A 14,037-nucleotide genomic window follows, 5' to 3' on the forward strand; every position below is an offset into this window, starting at 1 on the left:
AGAACCTGAAGGTGATAAAGAAATCAGTTCTGATATTGGTAGTGCTCTTGTGTGTTATATTGCCTCACCATCCTTGATTTGATAACTTTGTCTTTACAACGTAGATAACAGTGTTTGCTTTCATTAACAGCTTTCTAACTGTAATAGTCCATGGATGCAAATAAGGTCTAAACTCTGTAACTTCAAACATAATTCACTGAATTCTTAAATCAACCTATTCTGCTAGCTAATGGATGGGTCTAGTACACAGCCTTACTGCAAAACTGTCTGAAACCTATTATTACAGATCACTGAAGAGTTCAAATAACAATTTTTTTGCTTAACAGGTTTTCTTTGAAGAATAGTACAAATGGTTATTTACTTTCAGCTTCTCCATCGGCAGATTTACCTCCATTGGGCAAAGACAGCACTAGTTGACTTTCAGCTAATGCATCCATTGACCGCCCATTGTGGGTTCCTGGAGGTTCTCTTGCATGGTAAGGCGGCGGTGGAGTTTCCACTATTAGAAAGAAGGAAAGAAAGAAAGAAAAGAAAAGACAAGACACCTAAATCAATACGTTGGTAAATTCTCCCCAGCTTTTCCTGGTGAATACTTAACATTTCTTCAGCATGTTGTTTAGCTAGAGACGGGCTGGAAACAGAACACAAATCTGAACCTTACCTCCTTTCAGTCTCCAGATTAAGACCATTACATGTTCATAGAGGACAGGAAGGAAGGGCTGTCATGTTGGACATGCTGCACTTGAGAGAGAGGGACAGTCACAACAGCGCCTCGGGCCTAGACCGGTGTCCAGTCCAGCTCTCTGTTAACACCAGCTGTTACCCAAGAAAGTAACACAGTCTGATCCTTCAGTTCCCGACTTCTCTCACAAATTTAAAACTTGAAGAAGATGATTTAAGAGCAGAAGCTAACTTTAACTGATCCTCTGGGAGAAAGCTCTCTTTCTTCACAGGCTACAAAAAAGCCCATGGAAACCCTTTACGCTCTAAAATCAGACTTGGCAGAACTCCCTTCAGATTTGTCCTTTTTACCTCTGTCCTACAAGGGAAGGCTGTCCCTCTTCTGGTTTGGTCAGTCTCCCATCAAAGAGCAATGGATGGGATGAAAAAACCTGGAGAAAACGTATCAACTCACAACCTGTCCAGCTCCTGATTTGTTTCATTTATGGCATAGTAAGCTAGAAAACAGAAGGTGACTCTACAGTGGGGATTCTCAAGAAAGACAGGAGGCTTTAGAAACCCAAAGAAAAAAAGCAACTTCATTTTTGTGTTAGAAAATGTTGACATTCACTGCATAAGCACTAAAAGCATGTAGGTTTATTCATTTGAACAGAAACTCAGTGGGCTTATGTGTAAATTATAGCCATATACAAGCTTGCAGGACTAAGGATCTCTTTAAGAAGATCAGAGTTTAACTTGGTTACAGGTTGAAATTTCCTCTTGTGTCTGGGGTCTGTTGGCTGCCCCTCAAAACAGAGCAACTTCACCCAGAGTGGATAAATGTGGACTATCTCATAAGACAACCATTGAATCTTCCAAGTTAAGTACTGCACAAGAATATTACTCTATTTAAGCATTGTTCAGGATTTAGGAATTTCATACGCTATATGATATTTCTAACATACAGATGGCATAACCCTCCCACAGAAAATGCAACAAGTAGAATAGTAAAACAAAATCAAGGAAGAACAGAAGAGAATACAGGTTGCAGAAAGGAATATAATGCGGTTATACAGGTATTTTTGATGTCTACACCAAAGCTAGTCACCATGAGCTCTCCTTCTACCCACTAAAGAAAATCGGGCACCTGCAGACATGGTGCATCGCAGCTACTTTAGACATATACCTTCAGATGCAATGGATCTTGTTCTAGGAGTGCCTGTTTCTCTCCACTGATTACAGAGAGATTATAGACAATTGCATGAGATGTAGAAATTTGCATTGTTGACACCTATATTTGGTCACACCAATCCCACTCAAGGTTCTTGATGTAACTCCAGTTTGCTTTAGATAGTCTTCCATCCCTGATTGTTACACAGGCAAATTATGCTTATCAGCATGCTGTGTACTGTGACATACTGAAGCTCAGGTTGAGCCACTTCCATTTTTAAGTAGCTTTGCAAGGTCCCAAGTTCAGTTAAATGCACGAGTCAGAGTCATTAAATAGTTGGAATGGGCCTGATTTACCTGTCAGGACCAGCTCCACTGAATCCAGCTTGGTTACACAGAGGTGAAAGAAAAAGATGTGAGAAGACAAACAAGTCCTACTAGTTGCTGAAATTTTTCCATGTTGCTAAATATGATTTAATCTGAAGTATAGATCTAGAGAAGAAATGAATGAAGGTCCATTCAATGAATGGAGAGGGAAGGAAAAACATCACACTCTGTTGAAAATGTCCATCTTAAAAGGAAGTTCAAATACTACAAATACTTTGTAAAAATAAATATCTTTCTTGCACTTAAAATAGGCATATCATTAAGGACAAAACTTTAAATGCTTTGTAGGTGAGACATTAAAACTTAAGCCACCTGAATTCATCTTTGTGAAAAATTTGTTATCATTGAAGCTATTTGAGAGTTACAACAAAATGCAGAAGTGAATCTGAACCATGTTTTGGTATTAAAGCTAGCTGTCAGCTGTGATGCATGACACCTTCTTGGCATATTTAACAGCCAAAGCATAGTAAAATTCTCAGGCAATTAGAGCAGTACTAAGTAAGGAGCTCACAACGCAAACAATCTGGCTGACAATAACCCTGCCAACCTCAGAACTGTGGAGCTTATGAAACATGTTCCAAAGTCATAGGAATTTGCCTGTTGGCTTCACCAAGTGTTGGGCCAGGTTGTCAACCACCTTAAAAATTAAATTTAAATTAATTTAAATTAAAAATTAAAAAATATTTCTGTGTACCAATTTCCCCATTTATCCGTTCTCTCTCTTGATGGAGTTTCTAAAGGTCCCTACCCGGACCATCTCTATTAGAAGTGCCTAATTTAGGTATTGCAAGTGCTCTTTTTCGTGGATTGTATCAGAAGCTTGGATGGGCAGCTTTAGGCAGAAGGTGGCCTGGTACACTTGCTCCTCTCCTTAATTTTCCCCTTACAGCAATCATGAAATCTGATACAGGTACTTCTAAGAGTAGGATGACTACAATTCTTAGTCCACTGAGCATCTGTCAGAATAACTGGGAGACAATACCAAGAGGCAGTCACAAGAAGTCACGTTCCAAATCCATCCTGTCCAACATTTCAATCTGTAGCTACAGCCTGAGGGGAGCACACAGAATTGGCACGTGACCCCTGCCCCTGGCCAGAACCTCGACTGCCTCGGTCAGGATGTCTGAAAGCTCGTTCTTACCTGTGAGCTGATACGGACTTCCTGGTCCAGAAGAGCTTCCTGGTGAGTTGGGGTAGCTGATGCTGTTAGGCGACTGGGAGAACATGTGGCTGGGTGATGATGGAAAAGGGGTGCATGGAGGATGCTGGAAAGAATCAGGATAGGTGGCATTGTGCGGCATCAGCGGCTCGCTGTGCAGAGAAGTGTTTCGAAACTTGGCAAGGAGGCTGAGGTGAGGGTTAAACTCGCTGTGTCTTGGAACGAGTACTGGAGGTAGGACTGAAAATAAAAACAAGAACAGAAAAAATCTGGTTAAAACTGCACTCTTGAAAGTATATCTCTGTGTAAGTTAAAAAGAGGCATATTCCCTGCTGCCCAAATATTGCTGTCTATATACAAGACATTGAAGGGCAACAAACTTGTCCAAAAACAAGAATCAGAAGCTGATTCTTGGACCCTTTTTTTGCCCAGATTTGCAGCCAGCTGCAGCAATTCCATATGCAAAATACGGACTCATTCCTGACTTGAGCAAGAAACCATAAAATTCACAAGTACGGCGTGTGCACACTTCCCTCTTACAGCAATGCAAGTTCTCTCCAAATTACCTGTCCTTTCCTTCCTGAAAGACTGAGTGTCAGTAGTTAGTTAAATACTATCACCAGGATTTGCCAAAAACACAGCCAAGTTTAATAACAATTAATAGCGTTCCACAATTCACTGCATATTTTACTACCAGCATTTTACAGATGGGCAAAAGGAAGCACAGACAAGAAGCTAGACACCAGATTTAAAAGGTTTTCAGGTACTTGAAAAGGCTGCCAGCCAGACAGTGGGATCTTTAAAAGGAAATGTAAATGGCAATTCAAATATTGCAGCAATATTAATTTAGCTCTTGCAATACAGTTAGAAAAGATCTAGCATGAGGAGGCAAATGTCAATGGTTGGTAGTTAAGACATGAAAAACGCTGGTCAGAAAACTGAAATCCAAATTAATCCATGTAAAAAATGGTCTAATAGAAGACATTGCCTCTCTTCACAAACTCTCTTCAGTTACATCTCATACTGTTGGTGCTGTAGCAGCATTGCTGCATTGAGAAACCTGAAGTTGACCCAAATTATTGTGCATTCTGACATATCAGGAGTAAGAGCAGAACTGGCATCACACCACTTCAGAAAACCCAACTAGTGAGTCACCTATGAAGATGCAGCCCCTAGGCTGGAATAGAAGGCAGTTTGCTAAATAGTTCTGCATATGGGAGTTCAACTTGAGGTTTTAACTGGGTCCCCCATAGTCCTTGTGGGGGGAGCAGCACCTACAGTGGGTGACTCACGTACCCCAAGATTTCTCTATTATTCACTAGCTCATGTAGTGTCTAATTGTCTTAGTTAAGGCCTTAAACACAAGTAGGGGGGAATGAATCCCCAGTTGCTGTCATGCAGATCTAGAAGCCACCAGAGAAGATAAGAGGGCAATTCGTGTATATGTGACAAGGATGAATTGTCCAGGAACAGTTCAGCAGGCTTGTATTGATTGACCCAGTGTCCAGAGTTCCTCTGGCCTAAAACCCAGCAGCGTGTAATCTTTCAGTCTATCCTTACTAGTTTACGGAAACAAATAGCAGTGTGCCCTCTTGGTTATAAATGCTGACAGGAATATATGGTTTGAACGTGTTTTAACATATTGTTTAGACCCAAAAAGCTCTGTCTATGTAAGGCCAATTCTTTTTAGGTAGGTGAGCTAACACCTTTTAATTACAGTGAACTCTCATTTATCCAGCATAATGAAAGAGTGGAATAATTGCTATAAAGCAAATAATATAGAGATAATGCAAAACATGTGCATGAGAAGAGGCTGTAGGAACGCGCTCATTGGAGTGCACCCTCAGTGCACTCAATTGCTCAGAGACCTGCGGCAGTCCAAGCTGGAGGGGGAGGACCAGTGTCTGGTACCAATGGCAGGCTTACAGCTTCTTGACCAGTGGCAGGCTTACAGCTTCTTGCTTGATGCAGCACTATGCTGCACCCAGAGCAGGGTAAACCACACTCCTGCCCACCCACTGCCATATACCATTTGGGAATTTGCCAGTCACCCATGAACTGAAGAACTCAGCCCTAAAAACATACAAAAGACTGGGCTGATGACAGGGGGTTCACTGCAGAAGTTATCTTCTTGCTTGCCCAGAAAGACAGGCACTGAGGTACCTGTTAAGAGACTATACATAGACCCTTCTCTGGCCCAACACATTTCTAGTTAGCTTCTGACCAGCACAAGGATGGTGCTCTGGAGACTACCTTTTTTCTTTCTGCCTCTGATATGACCCTGTCTGCGGGTTGAAGGTTTTGCTGCCACCCTCTTAAGTCCTTTAGTAGAGATATTTCTGCTTCTTAACTGCTTCTTTAGTTTTTTGGGTTTCATGGACTCCCCAGGTAGGACTCATACAGGCAATCATAGAATCACAGAATCATAGAATCACAGGGTTGGAAGGGACCTCTGGGGATCATCTAGTCCAACCCCCCTGCCAGAGCAGGGTAACCTAGAGCAGGTTGCACAAGAATGCGTCCAGGTGGGTTTTGAATGTCTCCAGAGATGGAGGTATTCACATCTGAGATGCACTGCCCAGTCCCCCATGGGTTTCTTCATAGCCAGTGGAGAGAAACAGACTCTTTTAGCGCTCAGTTCATCTGCTCTGTGTTGGGACAAGGCCAGTACCACCACTGCAGATGTGGTTTTGGTGAGCTGGATCCCTCCCATCCCATGCCCCTGTGGGCAGCTCCAGCCTGTGAGCTGCTGCTGCTTCTGGGGTTTTCCTCTGATGCTCCATGAAGCTGGTATGATGCTTGCCAGGTCTGCTGCTGCTCAGCCAGCTCTGACCAGCAGCCCTAGAAAACAGGGAACTGGTGATCCCTTTGCACCCATCAGAGGTGCTGAGCAAGGGACAGCTGTGCCACAGCAATGGGAGGTGGGCACCTTGCTGCGGGTACCACTGCTAAGGAAGCGGCTTTCTTCAGCCCGGTGAGAACTCAACACAACTCCTTCTCTAAATGAAAGCTGAGAATCTGGATGTGTGAACAGCACTTGCCAGGAAAAGCCTTTGACTCGCCCTGAGTGAGTCAGCAAGAGGAATTTTCAAGCCTTGAACTCCTTCCCAGCTCTGACCAGGGTACTTTTAATTTCTGCTCTGCTGCAGTTTTTGCCACCTCACTCAATCTTTCCACTGACTGCTCTGTGGCTGCCTAGAGGGCTAAAGCCTCTGTGGTGGTGAGGAATCCAGAGATTTGCTTGTTTGTGGCTAAACATTCCCCCGAGGGCCTTGTTCTCCTTGCTCTTTTGGTAACAGATGTCACTCTCCAGGGCACAACAACTCTGAAGGAAGTGTGACCAGAGGCATGAAACTGAGTGACTGAGGGCATTGGGACCTTTCTGTCCCCATAATCTACCTCTGTTGTCTCCACTCAGTGGAGTCCTTATCTTCTACCTGCTGTTCTCCACAGAGAGCCAGGGGTAGATCCTTTCTTCTACACATGCCCAAGTGTTGATCTTTGTTCAACTAAAGACAAATATGGTCATGTCTGAAGTCCTGCCACTGCCTCTTCTGCAGTAGGCTTTTTCCTGTTCCCTTTAACTGCAACAGTTCTTGCTGGAAACCTGGTTGTGACCAGACCCTGTAACTTCAGGTGCTAGCAAGCAAACTATCAGCCTCACAGTTTAATTCCAGGTACAACATCCACCCTGTGATTTCTCACACATCAGCCCATCTTTGCAGAGTTTACTACCTTTGGAGACCTACCCTCCAGTGAGATCCATCTGTTCCCTACGCCCATGACCACAAATACCAAACACAGGCCCAACAGTGAGATCATCGGTTGGTCTTCCAACTGGGAGGCTATCACATCTTAGTCCCACTCGGGCTTGATGAAAGCAATCAGTCTAAGTCAAAAGTTCATTTAGGCTCCTGCTCTCTACATGGTGCATGCTAGAATTTACACTATCTACACATGAATGATCTTTTATAGAAAGCATATGGTAAATGTTTAGGCAGCTATTATATTTTTCTGAAACTGCAGCTTCTCCTGACAACAAACCATTCAGACATTTGACCAGCTCTTCCAGGCAAAACAACAAAGGGGGAAGCAGAACCTAATCACCATACCTATCTCCTTTAGCCTAGGTGGCCTAACCCCTCTCTGCAGTGGGATGTTGCACAAATAAAGGAAATATATGCTGCTTTTTTAATAAATGGCACCTGTTGCTCAGCAGACCTGAGAAGAATTCTGCTGGGGACACTGGTAGCAACAATAAAAGCTATGCATAATCTGTGCAGTATTGGTCAGCATAGACTAGGATGCGGCTGGGCAGCCTGAGGACACAGCAGAGGCAATGAAACCCCTGAATCTCAGACCAGAGCAGAAAGCTGCTCTCTAGTAATAAAGGTCTAGGGATCTGCCAGGCCATTAAAGAAAGGGTGAGGCCTTCCCGTCTTTGATATAAATCATTCATTCTGAATAAAAATGAAAGAATCTGGTCACAGAGTGGTTGACTCAGCAAGACAGACTGCAGTGGTGGAAAGTGAGCCCCAAAAGGACGAACATTTATATGAAAATAATACTGGCTTGTGGATTTTAAAGAAATGTGCTGCTGACTAATTTCATGGGTGGATTCTTTAGCTCCAGAGGACAAGGCTCAGAGAATCTCACATAAGCCTAAAATCACCAACAGCCAATATGCAGAAGATGTCCTGTAGTGAAAAGAGGACTGTTGTTTAAACATCTGGCACTTAGATCAATCGCTCCCAGCCTTTTCAGTGGTGATCTCACTGCTACCACTTTCTCCTGAACCTCGTTTCTTCTCTCGCCTCACCACCACCTCCTTGAAGCACTGCTTTCTAACTGCCTCTGGTCTGAAGCTGCATTACTGCCACTTGCAGGGGTGTAAGCTACCTCTCCTGCCGCTGCCCCAGCACACCTGAGCAGACTGCACTCCTTGCTGCCCCGTATCTTTAGCAGAGAGGTGACCCACTTGTGAGCTTCAGCTTCTAAGTTGTCCCCCTAAAAAGAGCAGTAGACGTGAATACGACAGCTCACGAACAAGTCGTAGACCCTGTGGAGAACTGGCACAGCACAGCTTGCACCCTCGCAGCTGCGCTCTCTTTCACCTCCAAAACAAGGAGGTCACGTCCCAAGTGCCCAAAGTCCCTCCTGTGGGCTAAGCCCTGCACCCTGAGAACTGCTAGTCCATGCGAGTCTGCACGGTTCAAAGCTGCACCCAGGAACACACTGCCAATTCAGCAATACTCAGACCTGCACCTTGGCCCCGTCTCATTTACTAGTAGAGATGCAGCCAGTCTGGTGCACAGACAAACAGGAGAGACGTTCACAGCTGAAAACTTCTGAGTTTCAGGGCCAGAACAATATGCTTTGGCAGCCATTTAGCAGCTGCTGGCTTATCCCAGTACTAGCGTTTGTTAGCTGGCACTGAACAGATCAGAAGACTGGGGTTGAAAACAGCACTGTGCAGTGCTGTCAGCTACCACACTGAGGAGACTCCATTAACTACACTGGAGTTACACCAGAAGAAATGAGAAGACACTAAAGACTGCAGCCTTCAAAGAGAAAGATACACAAAGTGGGATATTTTATGAGCATCTTTTCTTGGATTCTTGAAGAGTTTATTTTAGCAAGGCAGGAGATCAGCTCTTTCCACTGAAAACTGTTGACAACACGCACCACTCGCTGCAGCTGTAAAATTTTAGTTGTGACAATGTTTACAGCAGTTCAGATACAACTTCAAGATGACAGCTCCGCTGCAGTGGAAGGACTGTCAGAAAAGGGAGCAGCCCCTGTTGTTTTTAACAAACGTCTTTCCCTTATTTCATCTGTGTGAAAAGAAACATCCCACAGTTCACTTATCTGATCCCAATGTCACCTCAGAGTAAAGTTCATGCCAGACAAAGAGTAATCACAGAATAATAAGTATACACTTACCAACCGTATCCATTAGTAAATTAAATTACTGTGATTTTTGGCAGCAAGGGAGAGCTAGGTTAGACATGAGAAATCATTTTGAACTGTAAGGATAGCAAAGCAAGAGATTCATTTGCCTGGGGAGGCTGTAGAGCCTCTATCACATGGGATTTTTAGAGCTCATTAGAAAAACATCTGTCAGGAATGTACCTGGTAATTTGTTTTGTTTTGGGAGTAGGGGCAGAGGAGAACAGGATGACTGCTCAAGATCTCTGCCAGCCCTGCTTTCTAAGATCCTCATAGAAGTCAACACTGAACACTGTAATTTTTTAACAGCTGTTTCACTGACGCAAAGCTTCAGTGACCCTTCAGTGAGGTCATGAGTTTTCAGTGCTGACCAAGTCCAGTCTAAGGATCATCAGTGGAAAAATTCAAAGTCTTATGGGATCTTGGGTGATTTATTTCCCACAAACTATCCATTCAGGTAAGTAAATCTCACGGAAGGCAGGCCACGAGGCATTTTTGGAAGAATCAACTGACCTGGTTTCATATCCACAGCAAAATAAGCCATCTTAACTGCAACTGTAATCTTTAAACAAAGAGACAGAGATACACTTTTCCTGTGGATTAATGAGACAACTGTTGGTTTTCAGACAATGCGGCATAAATCTAGACAGGGTGGTAAGTCTAGGACAGTGCCTAGAGGTCATGCCAATGGCCACCAGTTTGCAGAAGGAGGGTTCAGAGAGCAGCCAGCACCCACGTCCGCGGAGAGGGAGCGCGTTTTCAGCACCCTGGACAAGATCCGGGCACTCTCGGGGGTTGATGGGACGTGGACCCCACGGACCCCATGGACCCCACAGAGCAAGTCGCTCCTTACTCCCACCTGACTGACCTGTAGCACCACCAGGCAGGGAAAGACCCAGGGCCCTTCCATCAAACGGAGCCTGCCTTTTCAGATTTCAGAGCAGAACTCAGTAGTATGCACCAAGACGAGACCTGCCAGTGCAAGAGCTAATAGGGAGATGTGAATCATTTGCAGATGATATAATTACCTGGGGTTTCCACCCGCCGGTAATGGTAGGGGTTAATGCACACTTCTTTCTGTTTTGAGCCAAATGGGAACTCACAACATTCCAGTGGTTTCAACTCATGGTGAGACTGTAAATCAGGCCAGCGCCACACTCTGCAGTATATGACGTGGGGAAGCCCCTTGCGGTGAGACACCTGCAGCCGCCCATCCAAGGAACGTGGGATCGTGACACATTTACTGGGCTGACCCGGGCAGCTCAGAGCCCTTTCCAGTTCTTCCATGGCACCTTTTTTCTTCTTTAACTTCTTCACCAAGGAATCAACAGCTTTTTCTGCCCACTTTTCCTCTTCATCTCCTTGTTTCCAGCCCAGCAGCCTTTTCACTGCAGGGCTGGTAAAGGAGAACAAGGAACTGATAGGGGTGCTGGAGTGCATAAGAAGCAGAGATTACAGACGAGTGTCAATGGAAGCACAAATCGCTCTCCTGCCTTGCAAGGCTTGCACGGAGTTTCCACAATATTGAGATGGACACTTCCTTCAAGGAAAGGTTCTTCCACACATACGTTTTTGTAGTCTTAGGCACTGGTTACAAATAGTCCAATGGGGTGGGTCTCAGAACTTTCCAAACATCAAGAAACTGCTGATGAAGCCTGCAATAACAACACAATACATCATTAGGCTTCACACACTCCTTTCATTGTTCCTTCAATAAAATCTTTTGAAAGAGAAATCATTCAAAATGTGTATTTAATTTTCAATGGTTTTCTGTTTGTTTTTTGCTGTTTACTTTGGGTCCAAGCCTCTCCTTCCCACTACCCTCCACACTCATTTTAGAGTTGGACCTTGGAAAGCATTAAGTGTCCAGTCACTTCAATTTATGTTTAGGTTTAATGCACTAGGCAAATTGTTGCAGGGTTGGGGTTCTATTTACCACAAAAGAAAATGTATCTTTTTTCTTTATGCTGGTAGCTGTAGGTTCAGCTCAAGCACCTTCTACAAAATTAAATCTGTAATATCAAATTTTACAGAAGTAATGAGTAGAATATTGTCGTGACTTCAACTCCCTCTCTGCCCTTCCAATCTCACTCAACTGTCAAGAGTTGTAAAATATTAACTGTAAAATTAATTTAAAATTCAAATACGCAAGATTTCATGTAGTGCGTTTGAAAGATCTATCACTATTCTCTACGCTTATTTACATTGTTTCATATGCAGGGGAAAACCTTGTTTGCCTAGCCAGTCTGTTTTGCTCTCTCCAACAATTCAAAGTTTTTTGGATGAAAATCACAGACTTTTGGACACAGTTTGTGCTGGATGGATCCTGAGTTATTTCTGCTAGGAGTTGCTACATCTGACAAAGTCCAACAGAAAGAGTTTAGTTGTTGCGAGTTTTTCTTTTTTTTTTTTTTTTTTAAATGTAGCTGGAGCCAGTCTAATTTTAGCTGAAAATGACATATTTCCACTGACTGGAACTCTGAGGAAATCGTCCTTGTATGTCAAGCTATTTACTGCTTTAAAAATACTTCATGGACCCCCTGTGCATACCAAGTCCAAAGGACTGAACTATACAGAGGGCACTTAAAACAGGAGACGAGGCCAGATTATAAATGGATGCCTCCAGAGAAGCGGCTTCTAAATGGATGCCTCCACAGAAGCAGCTCCATGACTGCTCTACTCCACCCTTGTGGGAGGACTTCGGTCCTTCTTGCTCCCCACCAGTAAAGGCCTGGACATAGTCCTCAGCACTACTTATATGCAGCCACTGAGGGGACAGAGAGATATTGCCCACTGTCGGGAGCAGCGGGGCTTCACAAACCATATTATTCTGCAGTTTCCTGAAATTGTAAGAGTTCAAAGGGCACCTGGGGACACTGAGTGCAGGCACAGGTACAACATATTGAGACTTGAGGCCAATCCCAAAGACTGGTTCCTCAGCATAGTCTCATATGCTTAGCACCACACAGCTCTGGAGCATGCTGCAGGGTAAGCACACATGGCCCAGGGCTTCAGAGCCTCTTAGACAACATGCAGTGTTTGCTGAGGACCAGTAACTGCCTAGAGCTGTTTTCCTCCTGGCTCTTCCGTTTTGTTCTCATGCCCATTCCTCTGCCCCACTGTGTTACCCTTTAAGACCCCCAGCACCTGAGAAATGCAGATCCATGTAAACATAAGGAGCTTTTTCCCTTCTTCCACAAGTGCAGCAATGATGAGGGCAGGGGCTCAAACTCCCCAAAAGCCTTTCACAGAGGCTAGGGAGATGGAAGCACTTGGCCTCACAGAGGAGAAAGCATAAAAGTAACTCTTTGGCATGTCGCAAGTCCCAGCAGAAGCTGCTATTGCCCCAGGAGATTCACGTTTCGAGTAACAGCGGACAGGAGGCTGCATGAAAATATGAACAGAGGGACTACAAAACTGGAAGGAAGAGCAGGCACACCTTACTTCAGGCACCCACCACAGCACTGAGCTCTGCCTTATGCAATTTCAACATTATTAATCTACGTGTATGTCCAGTTATCCCCAACTGCCAAGAGAGGCTCTTGACAGAGCACGGCAGAAATCCCCTCACTTGCGCCATTCAGCGATCCATTCCACGGAACAGTCCAAACTTGTCCCACACCGCAAAGAGAAACTTCAGATTCCAGATTTTTTCCCCGCTCTGTATTAGTAAAAATCCAATGACCTGGAGCATTTAACTGGATAGTTACTAATGCCTCTTAGTCAAAACCGAAGTCTGTTCCAAACACTTAGAGGGTACATGTGAGAACGAAATAAGTTCAGAATGATTTATCACAGGAAAAAACCCTCAAGCTGCTTGTAAAACATTATGTGGATAAAATGAAGGCAGGAGGTCTCCAGCCTTTGTGGGAGCAGGCTCAGCCTGCAGAGCCCAGCGCCAGCCCCATCTAGGCATCTTGTGCAGTGGAGGTGCCCGTCCCTCACTGCCCTGCTGAGAACCTGGGGAGGACCCACCACCGAGCTGCTGTCATGGCTTGGCAGTACCAAGCTCATCCTCAAGCAAGAAAATGAAACCATGCTGGGATCTCTGTGGATCAGCCCTGAAAGCAGCAGCAGGAAGCGAGAAGAGCCTGGGACGAAAGCCCACAGGAGCAGTAGTGGTGCAGCAGCCTCTGCTGCAGGCTGAGAGGGAAAATGGCTCACACTTCTTATCTGAGAGGGTCTCCCAGGCGTTAGTGTGTGTAAACAACTGCCCCTGATAAGTTAATGCAATGTTACAAACATCAGATATGAAAACATACAATGTTCACGTAAAAGTATTGTCCCAAGATTTTCTTTTCCATTTTGACCAAGGTTTTAAATAAACACATTAATCTCCTTCAGTCAAATTAAATAACTCAACAGTGACATCAGTTTGAGTCCGAGCACTATTGTTGCTAGTGGGAGAGTCGCCAAGACTATGTGTATAAAAGCAAAAGCCGTGCTTTGCAGGCCATGTGATGTAGTCTCAGATAAATACGTTGCACAATTTCCTACCCTGCTCCCCTCAGTTTCTTCTAAAATCTTTTTTCCCCCGAATTCAACTGACATACAACATACAAATGGTATTAAATAAACTAAACAGCTTTCAAATAATATTATTATCAGAACATCCTAGTTTAATGTTATTAAATTACATAATACTGCATAATTCAGCAGCCTAAGCCATGTGTTGCTAGGCTTACATACTCCATTATGAAATACCTAGGCAG

At 44.2% G+C, this 14,037-nt stretch overlaps 1 protein-coding gene across 3 annotated transcripts in view; it reads right to left on the reverse strand.

Annotated features, from left to right (window-relative positions):
- The window catches only part of SMAD9 (SMAD family member 9), a 46,122-nt gene that overhangs the window by 18,327 nt on the left and 13,758 nt on the right, over positions 1–14,037 (reverse strand). For 2 of the 3 annotated variants that reach the window (XM_054210875.1, XM_054210896.1), the window contains exons 2-4: positions 10,354–10,980; positions 3,359–3,616; positions 362–499 (exon numbers count right to left, since the gene is read on the reverse strand). In XM_054210875.1, the coding sequence (XP_054066850.1) occupies positions 362–499; positions 3,359–3,616; positions 10,354–10,765 (808 nt within the window). In that variant the 5' untranslated portion in view covers positions 10,766–10,980. The remainder of the gene's footprint in view (positions 1–361; positions 500–3,358; positions 3,617–10,353; positions 10,981–14,037) is intronic. The other variant, XM_054210885.1, reaches the window with a different exon arrangement.

This window comes from Rissa tridactyla, chromosome 1 (genome assembly GCF_028500815.1).
Source record: "Rissa tridactyla isolate bRisTri1 chromosome 1, bRisTri1.patW.cur.20221130, whole genome shotgun sequence".
NCBI classification, from domain to species: Eukaryota; Metazoa; Chordata; class Aves; order Charadriiformes; family Laridae; genus Rissa; species Rissa tridactyla.